This window comes from Lepisma saccharinum, chromosome 18 (assembly GCF_977018435.1).
Source record: "Lepisma saccharinum chromosome 18, izLepSacc3.1, whole genome shotgun sequence".
NCBI classification, from domain to species: Eukaryota; Metazoa; Arthropoda; class Insecta; order Zygentoma; family Lepismatidae; genus Lepisma; species Lepisma saccharinum.
Window position 1 is genome coordinate 22118624 of NC_139246.1, and position 27565 is coordinate 22146188.

Consider the following 27565-nt stretch of genomic DNA (forward strand, 5'->3'; position numbering starts at 1 on the left):
CAAGATATTCACCATGCATGTGCAAACAACTGACCAAACGGGCAGGATGCATGGCATTGAGAAAATGGACCAGTCTGAGCGACATGTGCAGCTTGTTGTGTCACTTCGGTTCGAAAGGTTTGAATTATTTCAGGGCATAAATGGAGAGTCGTTGGCTTAATTGTAGTAATAATTAATTTTTGGTTGTTTATATTTTATTTGTTAGGAGACATTTTTAATATGATTTGTTCTTTATTTTTATTAATTCTATAATTCATGGCGTGGTGCTAAGCACAGGGGAGAACTTTACCTTTTTTTTTCTTTTTTCTCTATAAAGTTGGAATATTAGACTAGGATTAGATACCCTATTATGATCATTGTAAATTTAGCTTGTGTAGGTTCTTTTCCAAGCGAATTGTGTGTGTTCACCTTTCACTGTAATTTGAAATCTCACTAAGATGGACCTGATGAAAACTGGGAAGGATGGACAACATTCGCTTAACAAGGACAGGGACAGTTGGCAGTGGCAATTGAATGCTACATGTTAATTTACTTAGTAGATGTAACATCCACCATCTATCTTTCCCAAAATGACAAAGAGTGGGTAGGTAGGACCAGTGGCAGCGATTGGGTTTCAAACCGGGGGCGGCAGGAGTGCCAAAACTGGGGGGGGGGGGGCAAAGACAGTATATTTTCCTTTGTAGATAAGGTTTAGCATAGTGCGGGGGCAAAAGTGGAGAAAAGTGGGGGGTAACTGCCTCCCCCATTTGCCACCACTGGGTAGGATACATTGTCCTAAAATGTAGTACTTCAAAGTAAAAATCCATCATTCACAGTAATTTGTATCCTATTACTATGGAAAGTTAGCAAATACGAGGGACGTTCCGAAAGTAAGTTCCGTCATTTCTTTTTCACAGGGAAGCTTTATTACAAACAGAAGAATACAATATCATTTTTCCACATAGTCACCACAGACATTGATACATTTGTCTTACGGTGAAATCAATTTCAAGAAACCCTCTTAGTAAAATTTGGTGCCCAGTGATTTAAGAAGATCTTCACAGCCTGTTACACCTCCTTGTTGCTTCCGAAGTGACGTCCCGATAGTGCTGACTTCAATGCAGGGAAAAGGTGGAAGTCTGGTGGGGCAGGATCGGGGATGTAGGCTGGGTGATTCAATCTCTTCCATCCCAGATGATGAATGTGTTCTGCAGTGACCCTTGCTGTGTGGGGTCTTGCATTGTCGTCCAAGAACAAAACCTGAACAGGAAGTCATTGCCCTCGCGCTTGTACCGCATGAAATGTTCACCTCTGAGCAAGACTGCAAGAATGACAATAAGCCCATTCATAGTGCACGACAGCACACACTTCCATGTGACCACGTTTCTGCCATACTGGTTTGCACTTGAATGAGCTCTGCCACATCAGTCTGCCACTTATCTCTATTCATCGGCACTCTGCGGATGCGCCTTCGCTCCTCTGCTCTCTCTTCTCCAGTCGTTAATTCAGAAAAGATTGTCTTTTGCTATGGCAATGTGTTTTCTCACTTTGTAATACAGCTTCCCTGTGAAAAAAAATGACAAAACTGACTTTCGGAATGTCCCTTGTATAAGGGTTGTTTGATAAATAAGTGGACTGGGCCTGTGGTTTCAGTGTGTGTAGAAATAAAGAAAAAACGATTGTGTGTATTGATACACTTGTTCATTCCGCATGTTACATGCACGTTGTAGTAATCTGTTTTATTCACAGGCGGACATTCGACCCACAAACAAGAATGAGTGCAGGAATGGATTCCTCCAGATATGCACAACGGTGTCCGATTCAGTTCCTGTGTGCTGAAGGTGTGCAGCCAGCAGAGATTGTTCATGGGTTTAAAACAAATGTGGTGTATGAGGACGAGGCTTTTCAACGTATGACAGTGTTTAATTAGTGCAAGGAATTCTGAGAAGGGAGAAGAAGCAGTGCAGCGGATCACAATCTGCCATACAGACTTGCATTCCGGTTAAAATACAGTACTAAAAATAGTGTTATAAAATACAGTACTGAAAATAGCGTTATGAAGTAGGATGTTATTAAAAGGCTACAACTCCTTCCTTCTACCCCCCCCCCCCCTCATGAAATAAGCAAGTCAAAGAACATGCTTTAGTTTGCTATATCCTAATATTAGGAATTTTTAAACTATGTTTTATGTCACTTCTGGTCCATCAGCTTCTTATTGTGCGGCCCCTAGACTGTAGCCTAGGATAGCCTAGTGGCAAATCTCCCCTGGTTTTACCCATCCTGTTACTGTTCTGTGTGGTAATGGAAGCTTCTCACAAGCCTCCAGAAGTCCTTGCAATGACCCCTAGCACTTTGCATTTTTAATCCAAAGCCCTGCTTAGAAACATCATGATTAGGCCAGCGGCAGTGACAGCCCACATTATTACTGTGCAGCTACATGCACTGCAGAGGGAGTGTCAATTTGCCTTTCTGGCTATCTAACTCTCACGTGCGGTAAATGGAATAAAATTATGATGTTTCACTGTTATTCTACCCGTGTTGCCACTATTAAAATTCCAGCCCTCGTATATGGCCATGTTTATCAGGATGGATGATGAATGGCATTACCTTTAAATAGAGTTCAGCTTGCCGTTCATCCGTCATCACTGTGAGCAACTTCTCTGCTTGCTGCTTGAAGACAGTTTGGTTCAGGTGTCTGCTAGTCGGTGGTCCGCAAGAGAGAAAATAGTTGTATATCCTCTCTGCCAAGTTGAAGTATTTTGGGAATACATATTTCTAGAACACACAAAAAGTTTTACAATTAGGTAATAATGCATAACAATAATTTTAAGTAACCATACTTAGACATTATTGTATTTAGTAGGGCTAGGATTTTCATGACAGCGTATTTTTTTTTTTTGGTTAGGGTGATGTGTTCCTTAAATATATATATAAATTCATATTATGAAGAAACTAATTAAATTAAGGTGCTTTTTAAGAGCATATTTTGGCATATTTGACCATTTTTACGTGATAGAGCATATTTTGATGGATTTTTGGTCATATCCATTATATTTGCGCCTTTTCAAGAAATATACAGTCATTTTCGAAGTGGATTCATTCTTACTCCCATGTTCACTCGTGGTTTTTTTTTTTTTTTTAACTGTAGCAAAATCTTTATTTTTATTTGAAAATTTACAGAAAGTATTAATTGTGCATTGCAACTCGGGGCCCATAAAGTGAACTAAAAATAGTATGTATGTGGAAATATCTCGGCACATGTTACATATTGCTGTTTGAAACAGTGCAGTTATAAGGGCATATTTTTCAAATTATAGTGCATATTTTGTAAAATTTTAGGTCATAAGAGCATATTTTATTTTACATATTTTGCTGATTTGTAGGTCATAAAAATCCTAGCCCTAGTAATTAGTAAAATACCTACAGTAAGAGAATTCGAAACAATTAAGGACACATGAAAAAAAAATTAGGCAATAGTATTTGCAGTGCTCGAAAAATTTTCTTCAAAACTAGGCGCCAGCTCTGAAGTTCAGGCGCCAGGAAACCACCTATTTGCAATTGTGCATACTACAGTATGTTTCAAAAGTCGTGCAATCTAAACTTCGAAAACGTATATCATGAAAATCGTAAGAGATATTTACACCGCGTCTTCCGCACTAAACTAATCCTGTAGGCTATCACTGGACTCATAAATGTATGTTAGCCTCTAACTAAATAAAAACAATTACATTATTTAAAAAAAAACATTGTTAATTTGCTGAAAACATCTGAGAATTGATTTTCAACAAAAAATACCAACTCTTAACAATTTGTGTGATCATATCTTGGTGTTTGACTGGTTTTAAAACAGTTGCTTTGTGAGGTACAGCAGAAACAGGGCATTTTTATTGGAAAACGTCTTGTGTAAGAATGAGTAGTAAAATACTCTTCAGCAATGCACACGCACTGCTCTAATGAATACGCCATGCTCAATCAATTAAAAAAACAGGCACAGTAGCGGCGAAAATGAGCAAAGAGAATTCAATGTAACCAGGGGCGGCAGCCTAGGATTCTCTCAAGAATTCAATTTCGGCACAAAATCTTGATTTACGATTTTTCACGTAAATGTATAGCCAATACGTAGACACATGTTGCATGCGACTGTTGGCAATATTTCGACCTGCTAGTGTTGCCATATACGGAGATATGTCCCAAAAATGGCACTTTTCACTTATCCATAAAATCGCCAGTCAAAAATTCATCAAATGTTGCACATGACCAATATTGGTTGCAAATGACAGACTGACATGGCATCAGTCATGAAATATCTAATTATGACCCTTCGATAATTTCTTACATATTTTTCTTACTCAGAAGTTCATTTCTGGTAAAAATTGAATGTTGCTTTCCGTCAGTTATTAATTTATATAATTTTCTGTACGGAGTGAACTGATAATTTTAGGCTTTGAAAAATATCTCAATGGATGAGGCTTTTTAATGCAGAAAACCCGGTGTAAATATCTATTACGGTTTTCATGATATTCATTTCCAAAGTTTGGGTTGTGCAACATTTGAAACACACTGTATAAGGTGCTGAGCATCACGGTATTCAAAACAGTGCTAAATTATTTGAGATAGCAGGAAATGGGGTGTTGGGGGACAAAGGGTAAGAAATTGTTACTGACACTATGGAATGTTCACAACGTTGATAAAAAAAAAGTAATTTGCTAACTTACGATGTACTGCAATTAGAATCATCAAAATTTCATACATATTACAGCAAAAGATCACAGTTCCAAGGCTGAAATTTTTAGTCGCTATGGCGACCTGACGACCGGGATTTTTCGAGCCCTGAGTGTTTGTATTTGCCTTTTTGTGCAAAATGGACTTTCAGTCTGATGCGGTGAAATATTTTCAGTATGCTGTCATATGCGACCACATATTTCTAATCAACTTTAACATCAATCTGAACTATATCAGGAGATTATCAGACACCTTTACTTTCTTGGATGACATTCAGTTATCTGCCAAAAGTAGCAGTAAATTGAACACTGTCAATGTGGATATCCACTTTCATAAACCACAATCAACAGCAAGAGTCTGTTTTAAAGACTGACAGTTCCTTTGAGAATAAAATTTAAAAACTTGTAAAGTAAACAAACAGCAAAACCAATGACACTCCAGAGACATTGGAGATGCATTGTATAACTTAAAAACTGTCCCCTTAAAAGACTAGTTAAGCCTAGTCTAGATGCTACTTAAACATATACTAGGTTTAGAACAGATTATCATGCCAATACCGGCACAACAGTATATTCCCCTTCCATTTTTTGTTGTGTGGGGGTGAATTAAGGGAAGAGTTGCATAATCACCCCCCCCCCCCTCTAACACTATGTCTTAAGTCTCTTGCACTCACACACTGGCCATGCACTTGAAGGGAATATCCTTCAGAAATGGTTTCCAGTTCAGTCTTGAAGCCTTGGACTGGAAGCGAAAATCTTTCGAATTATATTTTGACTGTAGCGCCTAATAAAATCAGTTTATAGAAGTAATAACACATTGCTTATCCCATGTTATAAATACATATTTTTCACCATATAAATCACACAGCATTTTAAAAAGTTCTTATATTTGCATTTCCACACAATAGAAGAACCATAGGCGTAGCTACGGGCAGGGGTTTATCCAGGATTTTTCCCTTGGGGGGGTGTTGGAAAATTTTGGGGGGGTGTAAGTTTGGGGAAGTTAAGTGCATATTTTGAACCGTTTTAAAAATGTTCGCTCTAATTCAATTTGTTCATGGATGTTTCTAGAGATTAACCCCCCCTCCCTTCGCTTCCCTTCACGTAACATTTCAGAAGAAAAAAGATGTCAAATACAGGAAAAGATGGAAAATAGATTAATGTTAACATTTCAGTTTAACGTTTCAGATATTGCTTTCCTTCCGATAATGTTCAGTACTTGATTTAATCAATCGTTAGACAAAACACAAGGGATGACATTAAAAAACACAAAATTTTAACGTCATATTACCAGGAATCATTTCATGCAATTCTTAAGCTAGTTATAAAGAAATCAGGAACACTTGCGCAATATTTTAACTGTATTTGTATCGTTCTTGCCGTAGGTGTAACTCGGAGTTCAACTTGGGGGTGCCCAATTGAAATATCAGTTAGAATGCATTGCATGGGTGTGCACGCACTTGCCTGTCTGAAGTAGTAGTAATAAATACAGATATAATATGACTTAAATAAATTATGACACTGCCAGCGAAGCGAGCAAGAAAATTTTTAGAACTATTTCTTTGCAAACTGATTATGCATATTATTACTTAAACATAGCGACAGTATCCCATGATGTTTACTCTTTACAATCTTGCTTTTCTCGTTCGTTGAAGACTTCAATATGAAATTCCTTGACCGATTTCGTTCAAAAGCAATATCAGGTATCTATCAAACGTGCATCCCAACTTCCCACTATATTTTAACGTCTTCATGGCCATGCTCTAAATATATCGAGTTTCATTACTTTATTTCAGTTTGTGAATCATCGTTTAAACAGAGATTTGAAAACACCAGCAGAATTTGGAATTCACTCGCTACATAGAACTATTAAAATTATACATGCATATTTTCTAACTGTTAGAATAGCAAGGGGCAGGGGGCATGTGGTGAGGTAAAGAGGACGCCGAACGAGCAAAGCAAGATTGTAAAGAGTAAACATCATGGGATACTGTCGCTAGGTTTAATTAATAATATGCATATGCATTATACCCTTACAAAACTTTGGAAAATACGCTTGGCGCTTTTGAGAGTTTATCTTTCAAACACTAAATGAGAGACTCTAAGGAATTAGGAATCACGTGCCTCTTTGCCTTCAAAGAAAACGAAATAACATGTGCAAATAAATGCATGGCATGTTAACTGCAAAAGGAAGGCAAGGAATTTTCACTTCTAAATTGAGGCAATGCTTCACTTTCAATTATTTAAAAATTGAATAGCATTTATTTCACTATCCAACACAAAGAGCACAATGAACCAAACAAATTTTCTCTCTCCACTTTTTGCAGCAGGCAGTGGCAAGCGCCGTCGTGCCCTCACTGGTGCGCCTATGGTCAGATATAAATTTGAGACTTAATGTAAATTAAATTTCTTTTATGTTTAATTCCTTACACTGAGGCCCGTAGCCAGGAATTATTTGTGGGGGGGGGCAAAGTCAATCCTAGAGGGGGCAAATTTTTAATATATTGTGTCGCATTGGCAGATACAGCAGGGTACACACAGGCACTTGACACCTCCCCCAAAAGAGATAAGTAACAGAAAAGGAATGATATCTTGAAACTGCAACGGACAAAAAAAAAGAAAAAAGAAACTTCGAACAACATCAAATGGCATTTTTTCGATAATGACCTTTCCAGATTGCCAAAGAATATCAAGTTTAACATAAATAGGCTAATAGGGACTGTATCTACTTGATATTTACAGGTTGATAATGTTAATATACGATTAATGGGCCTCTCTGCAGAACTGATTAAGGGAGCCCTTTATAAATCATGCTTCATAAAGATTCCCTCTAGTTTCCAGTATGCAAGATTTTTCCGCACAAAGTAATCTAACGAGAATCCAACAACACCATCGTGTTGTGTTATGCAAGAAAAATCTAATTAATTAAATAATAATGGTTACATATTATCTACACTTTGATGAATTGTGTAAAAATTTGTAATACATTTTTTTTGTACTGCTAAAACATGGGTCCCTTAGTTCACCACGGACTCTTATTTCCTTCAAAGGGGAGACTCTAGCATCACTACAGACAATGTTTGCCTACTGGTTACGTTAACCATTTCGCAAAATATTCTGTGAATTATATTATATTATAGTTGAAATACATGTTTTGACACCTGCCAAACAAATAGGAATACCTTGATTGATCAATGACTTCTTGGATTACAGTGTCATCATTAATATTTTATATTAAGTTTCATAGAAAGAAATTGTTTTAATAGGGCGCAAATAATTCTACGGCGCGCCATGGCATTCTCTTTAACATTTTTTTTCCCATATAGATCGTTTGGCTCCCAGGGCCGACTCCCACCGCCCCATAGCTATGGCTCTGAACTTGGACTATAAGAATAGAAGACATCGCGAGCGAAGCGAGCAAGAAAATTTTACGAAATGTATTTTTATTTGTATAAAATTTGAAATCGAAAGGGGGGCAATTGCCCCTTGCAAGTGCCCTTGGCAGTCTCGAAGAAAAATGCAAGGAACTCGTAAAAACTAATTCCATCATTATCCAATTGTCCTGCGGGGGGGGGGGGGGACAATGCCCCCTGCCGCCCTGTGGTTGCCGCACTGTTTATGAGTGTCTCTTCATCAATTTCACGTCATCATTCATTGTTGTGATTAGCTATAAGTGGCAGAAAAGCAACGCTAAGTAACAAAAATCAAATATACACTCCCTCTCTCTACCACATGAATCACTATTACCAAAAAGGGAATCCCCCCCCCCCAATCCTGATACGACATTATACTGAATTCCGCACACCTTCATAAATCACAAAATCAATAAGTGTCTTTATTAGTTGCTAGAGTAATTGTAAAGATTAGTGAGAATTCCAGGTGTTCTGTATTTTTCACAGGGGGGGGCAAAGCAGGCTCTCAGGGGCAGTTGCCCCCTGTCCCCCCAGCTACGGGCCTGCTTACACTTCCTTTCCTTCCTCTGAAAAGTTGAATAAAATTAAGCATGTCATTATATCAGGGAACCGACTAGATACAAAGAGAAAGACAATTTTTACTAAAGCTATATCTTTGCAAACTGACAATCCCTTTAATTTAATAGGGTGCCAGTAATTTCACAGGGCACCACGACGTTAACGCTTTTCTATTTTTATCTGTTTTGCTTGTTCGGCACCCCATTTGTACTTAGCGCCCAGGCAAGCACCCCACGTGGACCTTTCCCCTTTTTACAACTCTCTTTCTAATAGGTAAGAACTCTGGGAGCCACAAAAATGGTCATCAACTATAGACGTGAATGAATCACTTAGGTTCTTCATGAAATACTTGCCATTTTATATCGAATACTCGGTCAGTAAATTTTATATTGGTACTTTATGAATATCGGTTGGAAGAAATTATACCTACATATAGCGTCACTGATTTTCTACTCACCACTTTCGGTTTCTTTCTGTCTGGTTTTTCATTTTCTCTATCTTCTTCAGTTTTGCAGTAAAGTTTCAGACATTGTTATACACTAAACAGAACGACAACACACGAACGGAGATGCTACACTGAGACTGACCTAAGGCATTTGACTGTTCTTTTCTCTACCTTCATCTCGCCAAGTTACAGAAAATAGTGTTGCTAACCATAGTAACAGAATTCACTACAAGGAGTCGAACCTGTATCTTTGAATTTCTTCCCTTTTCACATGAAAGAATCGAAAGGAAAATGCAACAAAATGTAAATTTCATTGACTCAGGGGTTGAATAATTGAATTTAGGTATCTGTAACGTATTTAAGAAATATATAAGGTATTCAAACGCTGAACTGTCAACACTGTGCGCGGAATTTGCTCCCTGGAAGGAGGGCGAGAGATCAGTTTGACATTTTCCAGATGTCAGTGTCCCTTCCCCAGAGCTGACCGAAGCCTTGTCAAGGGAGCTGCTGTTTCCAGAAAATGGCCAAGCTGCACATTCCACCCTCCTTCCTTGAGACTTGGGTTTTAGTTGATCGAAAGGTCCATTGGACTACGCTTCTTCAGCTACAAATGATTCCTTTCTGTTAATGTTGAAGTATTGTCATTCTATTGTTGATATAAACATCGATATTTACACCCCCCTGTAGGGGGGGTGTTCCACTTTTATGCTTGGGGGGGTGTTCACCAAAATTTGGGAGGGTGTTGGGGGGGTGTTAGGGGGGTGTGGATAAATCACTGGCTACGGGGTGTGCCGGGTGTGGCCTAGGCACACCCTAATGGGCTGCTTTATCAAAGAGAATTAAAGACAGATATTTCAGTAAGAGCGGCAGTTTGTAAGAAGTTGAAAATATCATTACTTGGTACAAACGTGTGCATTATCGCTGATGAAACGAGTGTCTATAGTTTTTCGATGTCATTGGAGAAAGAAGATATTTACTGCATTCTACTCTGTACTACAGCGCTTTTCTTCAATACCTGTCACAAGCTGCACGTGTGAGAGAGCTTTCTCCAAGCTTACCCAAGTTAAAACTAAATTAAGAGGAACTCAGAAGCAGGATAGATTGGAAGCCCTGCTCTTGCTATTTGTGGAACAGGAAAAAGCTTAGTCTATGGATGTAAATGAAGTTATTGATGAGTTTAAGAACATTGTACCTTTTGACAGACATCTCTCGTTATAGATGACATGTATTTTGATGTATTTGTTTGTAACATTTATGAACATTTTGTGTGTGAGTAATTTCTATGCAATTTGATTTTTTCTACTACATATATTCAGAAATTTTCAACACTCATTTAGTGAATTTATATTCCTTTACAAACATTAGTGCAGTTAAATAGCCAAGTGATTGTGTTGCAAAATATGCTATTAAAAAGGCACAAGACCTCATTTTTTTCTTTATGCACACCCAAATATAAAGTTCTAGCTACGCCTATGAGAAGAACTACACCAACACTTGGCTGACTTTTGACTTCCATGATTTCAAACAACCAAACGAGTCAGGTAAACTAGTATGCAATATTGCATCCTGCAGGCTTGATTGCTCCTTTAATTGGCACTTTCTACTGCTCTAGATGACGTCGCTTCCGACAAGCCTACTTATTGGACATTTCGGTTAAGCCTTCTCTCTGTCTGCCTTCTCCCTCCGTCCCATTCACACACACACTCACTCACTCACACACATTCACTCACTCACTCTCTGAATGTCTGTGACTGTTTTTCTATCCCCCTCATCCCTTCCACACCTAAAAAGATGACTGTTCGATCCTTGATGTCTATTCAAGCAGGCAAACACCCCATGAGAGTCCTTTATTAACAATATATCACCAATGATTGATTGATTGAATTGCTTGAGTATTTTATTTCACTTTTTGTGCCACTTTTGGCTAATTTGCGAAGATGGGGATGAGTGATGACATGATGAAAATGATCAATGGACACTCACAAATACCAATGCTCAGGTTGAGATTTGAACCCAGGACCCCTAGCATCGTAGCAGGATGTGCTAACCACTACACCACAGGGGCCAATATATCACGAATGAAGATAAGAGTAAATAACATGGCATCAGAGGTCAGTCAAGTAATGATATTGTGATCTCACCACTAAATGTTTAAACCCTAGCCGGTTTGAGGCCTTTGTATGTGTCCCCTTTATCAATTTCATCTAATTTCATTGATCCACATTGTTGCAATTAGCCTATAGAGAAAGAAAAGCAACAAAGAAAAAAATAAGAGGAAATGATGATAGCAGTCATCTTTGACATCTACAATTAAGTGCTTATACTTATGGGGTAGTTATGTGATTACCCCACAGAAGGATTTTAATCCTATAAAAGCCTGTTGCTTCAATGCAATCATGATATTTTATGAATGTTCTTATAAGCAAATCTGTGAACACTTATGCACACATGTTTCTAGATGTTTGTCACTTATTTAACATTGATACTGATAAATTGCTCAACAGGATAACTGATTAGGCAAAAATATTGATGGATTAGTAGTATCTAAAATTAAGTGTGAGCTCTCAACAACTTAATCACATCATTTTGAATGCCAACAAAAGAGTAATCTGTTATTAAGATATGAGCCCCAATTAACTATATTGATTGATTTCTCTTACTAATGTGTGATGCTTATTGTTATCACTATTACTGTTATTCATTACAAATAAAACAAGCCATTTATTCTACAACCTATGAAGAAAACATATTGTAAAATCATTCAGCCTAATGAAAGTAAGTTTGTTAAGTTAAACTAATTAAAACATTTATGCCTGCTTTATTTGTATTGAATTAACAGTATATATTGGTTGAATTTAGCAAAACTTAGTTCGAATTAGAGAAAACAATTTAAGTTTTATCAGATAATTATAGATATGATGGATTAATTTGTTCACACTACATCTCTCTATAGGAATGATAAAGTGAAGGGAACAGAAAACTCATTGAAATCACTGAAAATACATCATTGATAAGATAATTGAAAAATACAATCAGTTATCAAGTCTTATTAACAGTTTTATTATCTCTTAAAAGACACACAATTGCAGTTCAAATGAATATATCAATGATGGTATCAAGATTTATAATACATAGAATTCAACAAAATTTGAGCTTATTCATTTCTAGATAGCATTTCGACATTGTAATTTGGCATGAATCAGGTTCCAGTTCTCCACAAACTATACTATTTTCAAATCACTAATTCCTCAACATGTCAATAAATAAGTGTGAAGTCTTGAATATCACATGCTACCATCACAACTACAATGAACGCATGGACATCCGGAAGGGGGGGGGGCACAAGGCTCCCCCCTTGGAAAATGAATGTGCACCTAAAAATTATATATTTCACACAATCTCATTTCAGTCACAGTAATTTATGTTAATTATTATAAATTCGTTGAAGAAACATGATCATTTCAGACTGAAATAGTGTTTTTTGAGTGGGGCATCACTAGTATGGGGAAAAAATATGCCTCCTTTGCCCTCCCCTGGAAAAAAATACCGTGCTTTCCCTCCCTGGAAAAAATCCTGCAGATGTACATGGACGGATGGGCACATAACTAGAAATTCTTTTCGAAAAGGGGGTGGGCAACCAAAGGAAATCCCTTGGTAAGGTAAATAAGCCCCTGCGACTTGCTCTATGAACCCTGTACAGTACCTAGACCCTTTGGGTGGATTTATTCCTGTTGAAGTTAAGCAACAAAACTTGCACTCTCCAAAAGTTAACCTATACAGTACTTGCAAGTTCAAAAACTGCACATTCTTTCAGCCAGTGTGACATGCAAGCTCGTCGCCATTTATACTTCATATCATTAACGATTTTAGATTGTTAACACACATTGTTGCCTCTCAATTTTACCCTTATGGGCAGAGCCAGCCCTGGGGAGGGGCAACTTTGGCACTCGACCGAAGGCCCGCACATTTGGGGGGGGGCACTCCAAATAAAAATAATTGTGTATGGTTTATTACGACTTAGCTATAGGGGGCTCACTAGTGTTTCCAATTAAGCAATTATCTGATTTCTCCTGACTTCATGGATTGTTTTCATACACTTAAAATTCTTCAAAATTACAGATTCATATTCTAAACAAAGTATTACGTAATCATATTCAGATAGTTCAATCAACAATATTGCACTATGCATTTAATTATGGAATGAAATCCTGAAGTGCAAATATTATTTTGTATGAAACCAGGTAAATTCATCACAGCATCAAAATTCAAAGAAAAGTAAACAAAAGGTAATTGTGTTGTTGGTTTGGTTTATTTTATTCAATTTCTTGCCACTTTTGGCTAATTACGAAAATGAGAGTTATATCATTAAATTGATGAAGGAGCAGTTACAAAGAACACTCATACTGGGATTCGAACCCAGGACACCTGCCACTGTATCATGCTGCACTAACCACTCCACCACGGAGATTGGTAAAAGGGAATTATGATAGAGAATGTTATTGGATAGGATTTACAATTTCCACTTTGATATGTAAAATAAGTTGTGTGTATACCTGGCACATTGAAAATGAAAAACAATAATTAGAAACTTATTAGGCTCTCATAACTCTTGGTTTTAACTTTGAACATGTTCTTCTTATTAATAAAGTAAAAGTAACCCGTGGCTCGACAGCCCTTGAAGGGCCTAGGTCGATCTCCCGACTGCCAGTCTCCCTCCCACAATCCTACCTAGATGTGTGGAGATCTTCAACCGGTAATGGGGTGACGTGGGATCAGCATGCCGAACCCCCAGGCGTTATAGGAGATTTCAGAGACCGGGTTACGCCACTCACTCATAGCTCCTCAATTTCCTCATGATGGTGGGTTACCACCGGTCCTACACACAGGCCGAGAATCCAGAGACTGAACCCAGGTGGAATAGAAACCATGCCATCCTGCAGTCGGAGTCCAAAGCACAGTGCCTTAAACCACATGGCCACGGAGGACGACGTTGCCCTTATTGTTCTTGGGAAATTATCAGAAATATACAAAATAATTTTATTTTACCCTTTTCCTTTTACCTCCTATCAATTTTCGTTCCTCATCAAAATTTCAGGGTCACATTTCCCCCGGTCGCATGCCTGATAACTTGAGTTACATTTCAAGAGTAGTTGTAACTGTAACAGGTTTACTTTCTGATCAAAGTAACTGTGAATATAACTCAGTTACTTTTTAAGGGGAACTTTATAAAGTCTGGTCTTAACATAGTGCCCTTTAGCAATGGGAAGAAGACTATTAATTCGTTGATTTGTTTTATTTCATTACTTAGGATGAAGAATATTACTCCTTCTCCTGAAGAATTAGTCAAATTAGCATAAAAACGTACATGAAACTACAATAAGACAGAAAAGAATATTTTCTGCTTGTAAACTTACACATTAATACTCCAGAATATCTTAGATACATTGCAGATATGAAATTACTACATAAGATCATTAATGGAAACTTAAGATGTAGCATGCCACTCCACGAACTCTCCCTCAGAATGCCTAGACATAAAACATGGAGCAAGGAGACTTTCCACACTGCCAAGTACTGAACTACCAGACTCTCACTCATACAACGTTCATTATTCCATGGGCTTCCTAATCAGTTCATCATCATCTCAAACCAAGTAGATATATTGTCAGCAGTTATTTGTCATTTAACATCAACTTACAAGAAATTGTACATATGTAATGCTATTGTGAAACTTCTCTGTTTAGTTTTCTCTCTCTTTTTTTGTGATTTTCAGCACTAGTTTTACTTGTTTTTAATATTATTTCTATCCTATTTAAAATTGCTTCAGCTGCACTGGAATTTTCTATAAATAGATAAACATGGTAATTGTGATATATTCATGTTTAATAAAAATGTACTTACTGTGAAAACATTGCATGTAATTCCATGTACATTGTCATCCTCGAATGATTTCTGTACCAGCACCTGCAAAGAAGATAAAAATATAGACTTATAGAATCAAGCACTAAAAGCTATCAAAACTAACACTACATTAGTGTATAACTACGCATTTGATAGAATACTTTGCTTATGTTGCTAATTGTCTGTAACCCATTACAAATGCATATATCCACTTAATTTTTTATCTGAAATAGAGTGAACACTTATTTACGCATTGCAACAATCCTTGCATTCTCAATCTTGGACGTAGTGGAAGTGATGTGATCAGCACATGGGCGCTTGCAGTGGGGGAAGTTGGAAGAGGAGCCATTTCTGGAGAATGTAATTCGAATGATGAAATTGTAGAGCTATTTTATAACTTACAGGCCGTAAATTACAGCAACTATTATTATTATTATTATTTGGAATAGGGTTACATTTAAGGGCATGCGAGACAGCCTCTGCCCGGCTTTTCCCTCCAAGTCAGTGTCACCAACTTAGCTCTCTTGGAGCCAGATCTGGCTCTTTCGTGCACTCGTTTGCCTGTGAACTGGGACGCCCACCTCCGTGCCTCACTATGATACCATCACTGGTTCCGGCCCACATAGACCAACTTTTGCCATGATTATACATTTTACACATGACGTGATATTGTTATATTGGCTGTGTCACACCATCCCCTCTTATATCCCCGACTACTTTTTTTATAGCGCAGTGTTGACATGAAATTGGCATAATATTGTTATCAGGGAATCCTTTATTTTAGATTTCGAACGACCATAAATGTGTAATGCCGCTGGATCTAGATGGTGAAAACTAAGAATAAATTGTCATCAATTTAGAATTAACTGTAATAGCAGCGCCCCACCCCTTTGACAACTAACATTACTCTAGTAAGCACTTCGTAAATCTAGCTCCTTGAAAGTCAGTTTTAACTCCATTTAAGGTGAAATTTAGCTCTTTTATGTGCATCAGATTTGGCAACACTGCCAGGAGGCAAGGATAAATGCATTGGGCATATGGGAGTATTTTTTTATTTATCTTGGGAATATCAAACTTCCGATGGAATAGAAAATGATATCAACGGGAAGAGGGCAGTTTGAAGAAGTGATTGCCCAGCAGAAAAGTCGAAACTCCCATATGATTAGCTGTAACTTTATGTTGAAGTTCATTCCCCATAGGAATACTTGGGATTCCGAAAATTCTCATTACTCATATTTTTTACAGGTCGTATCTAGCTTAATAATCAAATTTGGAAATCGCTTCGACATACCACATGTGGAGAAATGCATACTCTCTTGTACCCCAACGTTTTTCTTCAGTAGCATTGCCCATTCCGACGGTATTCAAATAACCCTGCTCCCCCCCCCCCCGGAGAAAAAATCCTGCGGGCACCCTTGGATCAGCAACAAATTCTGGCAATCTTGACCCGCAGGTACAGTGGGATCCATAAGTATTATCGTGCGAATTGTCCATCACCATGTTCTTGCACTTTATTTGACCAAATAAGAGCTTCAAGAATTAAAAGCAAACTCAAAACAAGCTGTTGACAACTTCTGCACCAGCATACATAAAAATCCATCGCTTAAAAACACACAGGATGCGAGGGAAAAATTAATGAAAATAGTCATGGACAATTTGCACGGTGATACTCATGGATCCCACTGTACCCACATTGTGAAGTGTCTGCTATTTGGAAATACACTTTCAATATTATAAACACGGGCGTACGCAATTTTTTTCTTTTTGGGAGGGGCTGGAATTGTAAGATGGATACGCCTATTACATAGCTGCGCTCTGGGGGAGGGGGGATACAGCATAAAACAGTTCCTAAATTACCATTTTTAACCTTAGTTTTAAAAGTTGTTCAAAGACAAAAATGGCAATCGGGGAGGCAGCCCCATCGGTCGTCCATGCCCCATGTATTTCTGCCGGGGAATTAAGAAATGTACGTTAAGAGATGCCAGTCAGGAAAATTTTTACTGCGTGCGTGTTTGTTTTGATCCATTTGTATTCACAGTATAAAGACCAGAAACAGATAGCTGCTGGTATTCAGGGGATTAGTGTTCCAGACAGTGGCGTAGCGCAGTTCTCTGGGGGGCCCCTGCAAGTAAAATATTGAGGTCCCCTTAGTGAAAAAAAAAATTATTGAGATGATACCAGAGTAGGACGGACGCACAATAGTTCGCCATTTTTACAAAATGTATTTTTATTTGCATAAAATTTGAAACCAAGGGGGTGGGCAATTGTCTCCTACAGGTGCCCTTGGCCGTCAATGTTTCCCCCCTAGAAATTCACCAAGGTTGGGGGCAATGTCCCCTGCCCCCTGTGGTTGTGCCACTGTGTAGCACACAGTTCATTCCAAGTTGCTTAACTTCAATAAAATAAAGACTGTAATAGATTTCTCAAAAATCAAAATACACTGATTTTTTATTCCAATAGATGTGACTGTCGGGAACAGTGAAGTAGATTAACCTATGTCCCCAAACAGGCAAGTAGAGCACTGCTGTGTCACCTTCTATGTTTGCTAATTCTCAGCTCTTGGGTATCTCATAAAATTCCACAATGTTTGATACATTTCGTTCCAACTTTGTAAATTATGAATACATTTTTTCAAGAATGATCGCCCTCTGAAGCCTTTAATTCGCCCTTGCAGCAAGCTACTAAGATTGATAGTTGTAGTTCGCCTAATTTTGTTCCTTGTCACCCTAGTAGCGCTGGGGTATATGTCAGCTGTTCTCTATCCCTGGCTATGGTCTTTCCACAGGGACTGTGCATGAAAATATGTATAAGTGAGAAGGTAAAGGTGCCGGGAATATTTTATAGATCCTCTGTGAAGGGGTAGTCACCTCACGACTCCTTTGATCCACCCCTAGTGTCTTCACCTTAAGTTCATTTCGTGCTTATCTTTCATCGCTCCTCCCCCTTCCTTTGTCATCCTTACGTTTGTTCGCCCCCTCTTCGCCTCCTATCTGTCGTCTCCCATCTTTCATCCTTCCTAATTCTTATCTTTGTTCGCCCCTTGTCTCTTGTTGCCCCCTTATCATTCGTCGCCCCTATCTTTCGTTATTCATATCTTTGTTCGCCCCTTATCATTCGTCGTCCCTATGAGCGTATCTTTTGTCATCTTTATCTTTGTTCGCCCCCTGTCTCTGGTCGCTCCCTTATCAATCGTCGCCCCTATTTTAGTCACTCCTTGCACTCGCCGTTAAGCTTCTTGCTCACTCATAACGGTAGTTCTTCGTAAAATAGCACAATATTTGCCTTATTGGATTTCAACTGTGCATATTATTGAAGAAATAAAATGAGGCCCTTAAGGGTCTGTCGCCCCTCTGTACTCCCTTTCCCACTCTTGTATGTTTCTTAATTGACACTATGTGTGATATTTTTCATTCGTACCCTCCGCACCCCCTTTGCCGCAAAGGCTTTGCGCCAGGTCAAGATTCAACGTGAGCAGTAGCTCATATTAGCCTTCTAATACTAATAGTGAGTTATATACTCAACCAAACTTATCATTTCAGTCATGAGGGATGAACCAGATTCTTAGATTGTCGATAGTGACCTACCATCACAAGGTCAATTGTAATCTGCTACGAAGAAATAGTAGCGGACTCCATTCTTGAGAGATAGATAATAAAGCGGAGGTAGGACTTTATTCATTGAAAATTTGTCACTCAATGAAATGCCGATTGGAAGAACTTGACCATCCACCCCCCAAAAAAAGTTGACGTACGGGCACGGGTTAAATTTGGGGTTAGTGGACCTCAGTATTATAATTCATAAGTTTAAAGATGCCATTCCTCTTCGATAGACGACTGATAATTCTTAAATACTTTTTCTTCAAACAAGAACTATTTTGTAAATATATCATCAGTACTCGAAGATTGTGTGTGAGGGGGGGGGGGGAACGTGTAAGAAACACAGGGAAAATGCTATTCCCCCAGGCTATGAAAAATAATAAAGCATCGCCCCAGCTAGGATAATTTGCAGGGTGTCCCCGATGGCACAGTGGTAACGTCGTCGCCTTGTAATCAAGGGGTCCCGGGTTCGATACCCGGCGGAGGCACATGGCACAGTGGTTCGGATCCCACATTAAACCGTATGTCCAGTCCCGATTAGCCTGTGTTCATAAGCATCCTTCCTTCTATCCCCTAACTAACAAGCTAATTCGCAGCTATGACTATTCACATCGAGCACTGTATACTTTGTATACCCTGCGTGGCGAAATAGGGCTACTGGACCTAAGGGTAAAGGGATAATTGCCCCTGGGATCCACCTCGTGAGTGTTCGGGTCCCTTTCAAGAAAAAAGTAACACGTATGAACAATGTGGGAAATTTATCTCAGATCTATTTTAATTTCATAGTGAGGCTTTGGGCCCCCTTTGAAAAAAATTGGTGGGAAGCTACATTTTAAATATTACGTGTATAATTAATATTACTGGTAAAGAAAGGTCATGAATTATCATGACACTATCTGTTGAATTTCTGGGATTATATAAAATTTCGTGATCAGAGAGAGAACATAGCGCCCCCACCACCGCATTGTGGGCGTTGCGGGGGCGGCCGCTACGCCACTGGTTCCAGAACATTCTGATTTAAAGCAGTATTTCTCAACCGTTATCGTGCCCTGGCGTCAATTAAGTAGAGGAAGAAAGGTGGCCACTGTATGGTTTAATGAATTCTTATCATACCTTTTTAATTAGCTAAGTTATAGAAACATAGACAAATAGTAAATAACTTTACTTCCCATTTCTATTTCATTCTTGTTGTTTAGAAATATACACGTTACTTTTTTTAAAAAAGTACGAAGTGGCCACTTTGCCCGCCTAGGTTGGGTAAAGTGGCCAGCCCCTTCCCATTTTACCTGCATAGGTAAATGAACAAATCACATTGATTCAGAGTGTGTATTTAATCAACACAAGCTGAAGTAATACACATTAATAATAAGTAATAGGTTTTTTAAGTATTATCTTGAAGTATGAAATCTTTACATGATAAAGTAAATAGTAATTAGTCATCAATAAAGGATTAGGCGTAGGCCTATTTGCAAAATTCGCACTCAAACTCATCATCACTCTTCATGTGTCCACTTCTTACATTTTAAACATCTAATCCATTCTTCACTGCCTTTCGAGTTTGTCTGTTTCGTGGCCACTGTGCCCGGAATGGCGCCATTACAAAAACTGTGGTCTAACGTCTAACCTACATGACAGAGTTTTAAACGCACATAATTTGAAATAACGCTGATCAAACAGCACAAGACCATATAATTATAACACTTACTATTATTTAGCTATTAATCAACAATTTGTACCGGTTAGCTAAAATCAGACATGCGAGAAAACAATAAAATGAGTTCACATCTTCAAAAGTGCAGCCTCCCGCTTCAAAGTCACAGACAACACTGACAGCATCCGTGACGACTATTTCGTTCGGCTACCGCGTGGCGGAAGCGCTATACAGCGAAGAAAACTCACATGGCCACTTTGCCCGCACTGGCCACTTCACCCTTCCTTTCCCTATACAGGGCAGCGATGGATTTTCCAGAAGTTTACTACTTGCAGCCCGAGCTGGCAACCACCTGGAAATATGTCTTTTCGTTCGGGTTTCAACTGGGATAATACGAAATGCTTCGCGACAGTGGCGGTGAGCGATTTAACCGGGCCGCGCGTTGCTTCCCGCTTCCAAACGTGCATCACGAGCAATTTAGTTAGCGCAGGATATATTCTGATTAATTCGAATTTTTCTGTGTCCGAAATTGAGCATGCCAATGATTGATTGAGTTGGTGTTAAGTCCACTTTATACACAGTTAGGCTAATCGGGACTGGGTACTACTTTACTATAGGGGTGACACCTATAAATAATTTATTTCGCACTTTTTTACATTGCTAACGTACTATTCTGCATTGCGGAACATTTCTTTAGGTGAAATAATGAATTTCTAACGGAAATAATGTCTATTTCTTACATTTACGAGTACTTACTGTTACTCGTTATTTCGATTCTGTAACACACATTATGGCGATAGCGTACTGGTTCATCGCGCGTTGTGAGTGTGTTTTGTCGATTTATGCAGTGTTGCAACCTTGTTCACCGGAAAATACCTACTTTCGTGCCCGGATTTGAAATTATGCTAATACCTCGCAAACCATTAATATTAGCCACACAAACTATTCAAGTTAGCCCACAAACCATTTTCCGTTAGGTTAGGTTAAGCAAGCATAGTTAAAAAAAAATTACAATATTAAAAATACTCGACACGTCATGTTATAGTGAAACCACGGCGAGTTTGAAACACTGACTACGGGTTTTACGTCATCTAACGCACGGAACATTGTGCTCTCGTGCAGAAAGCAAATGGCGGCAGCAGAAACAGCGTGTCGGACAGAGATTTTCGCAGAAAACAACATGCATTCGCATTAAAATGGATCCAAACTACATTCACGAACTTCCACAACGCTACAGAAAATGATTTGCGTAAGTACTTTCTCCTGTAAAAAGTAAGAAATCCGTCACCCCTATAGTAAAGTGTTACCCGGGACTGGAACTAGAGTTTAAAGTGGGATCCTAACCACTATGTGCCTCCACCGGGTATCGAACTCGGGATCCCAGCATGCCAATGAAAATCATCACTTACCAAAGTAAGTTAATGATATTGGCCAGAGGAAACTAAAACATCCATTCTTTATCTTATCAATTAATTTAAATCACATTTTATATTTGTCAACAAACCTAGACATAATCGAAGTAATACTCTCTATGAATGTGCCACAATTTATTTATTAATATTAAATTTCAAGGGTACAAAATTAAACAAAAGTAGAAAGTTACAAGAGAAAATTTGTTGAGATTGGAGCATCCAGTTTTTAAAAAAAACTAAATTTAGCAGGCCACGGGTTCAGGTTTGAGAACCATTGCTCTGAAGTGTTTGAAGGCGGTAAACAAGTGTCCAGAGATATTATTATTGAAAGTTGGCAAGTCTAACTGGTAACCACAATGCAGGAATAGGAAAGAAGACGTTTACTGATGTAGTAATTATGCTGAGGAGTTTTTGCTGATCGCCGTCCCTGAAACACTTCGGCTTGGCCTAAATTTCGCTTTCGACAAGACAGTGAAAGGACCGTTGCCCGCCAACGGTAAGCCCCAGTTGCACAGTTTGTGATGCAAACCAGTTTTGAGTCGAGGGACGGGTGCACGACGTTAAACAAGGACGTAACGCCAGATCTGTCACTGTTGACATTGCGCTGTCGCAGGACTCTTCCGCTTCCCACGAAGCAAAGTTAAGCCCCTATCACACGCAAATGGATTTCTATTTGGAATGCTCTAGTTGACGCTGGACTGGCTACCCATTTGCTAGTTTTCGCCTCACACGGTACTTGTTATACCGTACTTGTCGATAGTCTTTCGTTCCCATAATGGCGGCCGCGCGAGATGTAAACAACGTATCACTTCACACTTTTAAAATACGATAACTATTCAACCGAGAGGAATATCGCATCGCATTAAATGGTTTTAGGTAGAGAAGAACGGCGCTGATAAAATACGTACTTTACAACGTTTACTATACACATATGGAAGAATATTTTAGCTTTTTCAATTGTAAACATGCCTTTCGTGTTGTATGCACTCGGAAGCCACAGACAAAAAAAGGCTACTTTACAAACTCACAGAATATATTCACATGGCCAAACTTTGCTCTGATTGGCTGTTCCACAGAATCTAGTCGAAGAAGTTAGTAGCAATTAGAACATGTCCTATTCCTCAAAACCAGTCAAGCAGTCAGCCAGGCGGCCATGATTACTACCCAGAAAGTCAGTTCATCGCCAACTAGGGCATTCCAACTAGAAATCCAGTTCCGTGTGATAGGGGCTTTACTTACATAATTCTGCAAATATGCAGCCAGACTGCCAATGCATGAACGAGGAAAACTTGCAAGTTTATGGACAGAAATGGTTTTCATGCGACATTTTTTCAACACGAAGCAGATTGCGAGCATGCCACGAAGGTGAAATGAGAAGAGGTGTGTCCGTCTGGCGTTCAGTTTGGGATTGGGAATTTTCGTGTGACGTAGTTTGTACAGTGCGATGCGTAAGTATTGCTCGGCAAATTGTCCGTGTCTCCTTAATTGACTTACTTTCTTTTACTTCGCTTCTCTGCTACTTTTGCCTAATCGCAACGATGGGGATGAAAGGTGATAAAGAGATGAATGGATGAAGAGAATCACAACAAACGCATGCAAGAATGATACACCACGAGCCCCAGAGAAGATTGAGCAGATATCACTTAGAACCCTTATCGATTTCCACCGATACCGATGCTTGGAAATTGTAACAACTAAAGTTATTCAAAATCATGATTAGCATTCAATAAGCATCAATTTACCATAGTTTTACTTTAAATTTTCAAAAAATATCACAATATAAAAATAGCTGTTACGTAATCACAAAATACAGTTTTTCACATAGGCTAATATTGGTACAAAATCAAAAGTAAACTTCGAATTTTGCATAACTTCCAGGATAATCTAGACTAGCGAAAGTGTCCCGTGGCATTTTTGAGGATCACGCGAAAGAACAAAAGTAAAACGCCTGCAAAGTATCGGCCGGCGTCTGTAAATAAATACTCTGATACAGTCAGCCTTAAGGATTATACAAGCTGCGAGTCCAAACTCCACGGAGCCTCATTAGTCTGTAAACTGCTTGCACCCATGGGCGTCAAATTTAAGCAATGTTTGTTGAGGGAAAAACACTATTATTGGGAAAAATGTGCCTTGTTTGCTCTCCCCTGGAAAGAAAGTACCTTCCTTGCCCCTCCCTGGAAAAAATCCTGCGGACGTCCATGCTTGCACCCTACGTGCTTTTAAGGAATGGATTTTTACTTGTGTCTGTGCAAAGGTTGTTTACAGCTTGTTTGGCATTTTGTTTCAATTCTTGAAGCTTTCATTGCGTAACGTAACGAAGAGAATAATTATGGTAACGGACAATCTGCTTGGTTTAATTGCTTGATTTCAAAATTATGGGCACATCAGCTCGTGACCATGGAAGACACTAAAGAAAAAAATACGTCTGTTAAAAAAAAATCCTCAACTTCTAAAGCTAATACTGTCGTAAACTACTATCAATAACTAAAGCTATACTGTCTTGAGGATAAAATCTCCATACCCTGGTTAACAGTTGAGGCTGTAAAAGGGCACTCAGCCTACATACCACATGACCCTAACAGCGGATTATATTGGCAGTTGGCCCAAGCGCCAGAGCCTCGTTGGCCTTTAAGAAGCAATTCCCTTACACCCCTACAATTTGTTTGGTAATATCATAGAGATGTTTATTTTCCAGTGATAAATCAATATGAGATGACAACACATTGTGAACACAAGCGTTGCCATAAATATTTGTATAATGCCAAGTCGTTAATATAAAACTGATTGTGTAATAAGTTAATACCAGTTATTATAAACTAACAATAATCAACTTATTATTATTTTTTGTTATAACAAAGGTAAGCACAAAGGGCGACCCACAGGATTTTTTCTCGGGGGGGGGGGAGGCCGGCTCACAGAAACGTATTATTATTGCTATTATTACTGCTTTTATTGTTGCTATTATTTGTGTTACTACTACTACTACTTGCTTTTTTAAAAAAATACATACATTTGTAATTTCTATATTCTGTATATCTATATACAATTTGCATAACTGTATACTGACAAAAACCTGTTTTTTTTATAGTTAGATAACCAGTGTAAAATAGAGTAAGCTTATGTAACCCTACTTGCGACCTGTAAGTCACGGTAAACAACATTTTCTTTATAATATATCGCTACAATTTCACCATTCAAAATACATTAACTCTTTCCAGAAATCTCAGGAAGGGCAAGTGCCCCCTGGCCCCTCCCTGCCTTGGTAAGCACAATTGTTTGCTTTCAAATATTCTTTACTAAGGATATCGAAAAAAACGTACGAAGAACAAAGGTAGCCTAACGATATCAAATTCCAATAAAATGTTGCAACAATAGATCATATGAACAGTGAAAAACTTAACTTGCCAATAATAAACTGTTGCAAATTTCACTGCTATGGTTTCGCTTTCAATCTAGTGTAAGTGAAAAGGGGTTGTGTGTATTAAGACATCTTCAAATTCAGAAATATTAGAAGCTTCAAGAAATATGGGCCTTTGAGAATGTAAGTACAAAAACTTTATTATTAAGCCATTTAGAAGGTATATTTTTGTAAAGGCGTGATTAGTATTGTAAAAGACTATGTGGTCACATACGTAGCAATGTCAAGACTGCATAAGCAGTCATCCTCCAGGAGATATATACCCTTACACTGACCAGGAATTTCTGAACAAGAACATTGCACTTCAGAACTTCAAGATTGAAAGAAATGAAAAGGTCTAGAGTTAATTATAACATTTACAAAATCAATTCAACATACAATTTCCAAAATAATTATGATTCCAATTAGATTCACTGACAATATAATTTTGAGAGCATGGTCTCAAGATAACTATTCCACCGCAAAAGAATATTAATCACATGGTCTTAAAAAGGCAAGAAGGTGCATTGAAACTGAACATATATAATGCATGATAAACTTTATAAATGAGAAATGTAATTGACATGGTGTGCAAAGTTGAAAATAAGGTGGGTGATCCAAAGGTAGCCCGTGTTCCCAAGGTGGCCCACTTTACGAAAATCATATTAGTATTTAACGCAGCTAACAAATGGCATTACATTAATGTACACAGTTCCTCTCTGGCACACTATGCAGAATCGGGCTGCCAGCAACCATTTTATGTTAAGTTATTGTGTTGGGGAGCCAGCAGATTACTCGTCGTTGTAATTTTCAGGTCATTAAGTAGTGTGTGTTTGCACATCCTTGAAATGAACGAATGTTCATATATTATACATATTTTGAAAGCTCATTCAAGTATCTTTCTGATCATGTAATTACATTGTAAAAATGATTTTTTTTGGGGGGGGGGGCAAAGCAACGATACATATTTTTGTTTTAAAACGTGGTCCAGAAGCGAGTTCCTGCCCATGGCTGATTTGGTTTATTTAACTTCGCTTTTCTGGCACTTTTGTTTAATCCCCAAGATGAGAATGAGTGATATGATGACATTGATGAAGGGACACATTTATCCACGGAGGTCGGCTATTCTTCGTTACTGTATATAATGAATGTTAACAATCAAAAATTTAGACACCAACAATTTTCACTAATAAATTATAGAAACTTGAATAAACCTGAATAAATATGTTTTCTTGAACACAAGTAACATTTTCTAAGCAACTATAAGCCGTCCACCTTGGGAACAGGGGTGTAACGGTTTTGTAATTATTATTTTTTTAAGTTACAAGCAAAGATATGGAATCTGAGAGCTCATGGCAAAACAATGGGCAACACGCAACTCAACAAACAAAGTTGAAATTTGAGTGGGCTTTCCAAAAGATTATTTCCTACATCCCAGAATTAAAATTCAATCTCCACACTAGGGCTATTAAGACAATCGATAGGAGTCGTCCAATATTTCAACTACTTTCTCGACATTTGCACTACGAACAGCTGTTTCTCAAATACTGGTCTCCAGGAAAAGCTTTGAACCTTAATAATATGCTCAAACAAGCTATGTATTTTTCCATATTGTCTTCGAGAAAAAAGATTAATCTGAACGTCCTTCGTTATAGCCATCACTGGCTAGCATTTGGTGTGTCAATTCTTGTTGAAATTCCCAATTTCCTATTAGAAAAGTTTTGCACCGACGGTATATTCCGAGATTGTACATTGCCTTCGAGCAACAGCAAGAGGATGCTGAGAAGAGCAACGCTCTATACTCTGTCCCGAGAATATCTGTAGCAAGCGAACGAAAACAAGTCTCTGCGCAAGTAGTGACTGGAGAGAGCCCGACCAATGAACGCGAGAGGGGAAATCGAGTGAATGCGGCTGCAACTACCAGCTGTTAGCAGCAATGCGTACTGCTTCGTTCCGCCCACAATTTATTAAGATGTCACAAAATATCAGAGTTCATGTATAAATCTTGTGATTTGTTAATTTAAATACGGTCCAGGAACCTTTACTGAATGAAACAAAACGCAACTTGGGTCGAATTTAAATTGTGCGAGAAAAAAGGTCCCCGTCCTGTTACAGAACCAAATAGAACCCATTAGAATGTATGGATTTCTGGATCCTTAACAATCCCAGGGTTGTTAATTTCCAGGAATTGTAAATAAATGCAATTCCCGTCCGGAAGAGAAAATCAACAAGTGCACTCTTCTGCAAAGGTTTTACTGACGAACTTATCGGAAGTGATGTCGAGAGCTGTACGCGTATATACTGGTAATATTAAAACTCTATGATACAATTTTATATAAAACGAATAAAAACTGACAATCGCATTTATGACAAGAAAACCACAAACCTTAATCGAATGGGTCGATTAAAGTAGCAAGACGTCTCGCTGTTAGCAGGGGAGTGCCAAGGATTTTCGAAAAGGAGGGGGGGCATGTATACCTTTTTCAGTATTC

The 27565-nt window shown here is 38.4% G+C and overlaps 1 protein-coding gene across 1 annotated transcript in view; it reads right to left on the bottom strand.

Moving 5' to 3' along the window:
• Positions 1–27565, bottom strand: part of LOC146002461 (uncharacterized) — a 103938-nt gene that overhangs the window by 27128 nt on the left and 49245 nt on the right. The window contains exons 2-3 of the mRNA XM_083140313.1: positions 15018–15080; positions 2587–2754 (exon numbers count right to left, since the gene is read on the bottom strand). Coding sequence (XP_082996439.1) covers positions 2587–2754; positions 15018–15080 — 231 coding nt within the window. The remainder of the gene's footprint in view (positions 1–2586; positions 2755–15017; positions 15081–27565) is intronic.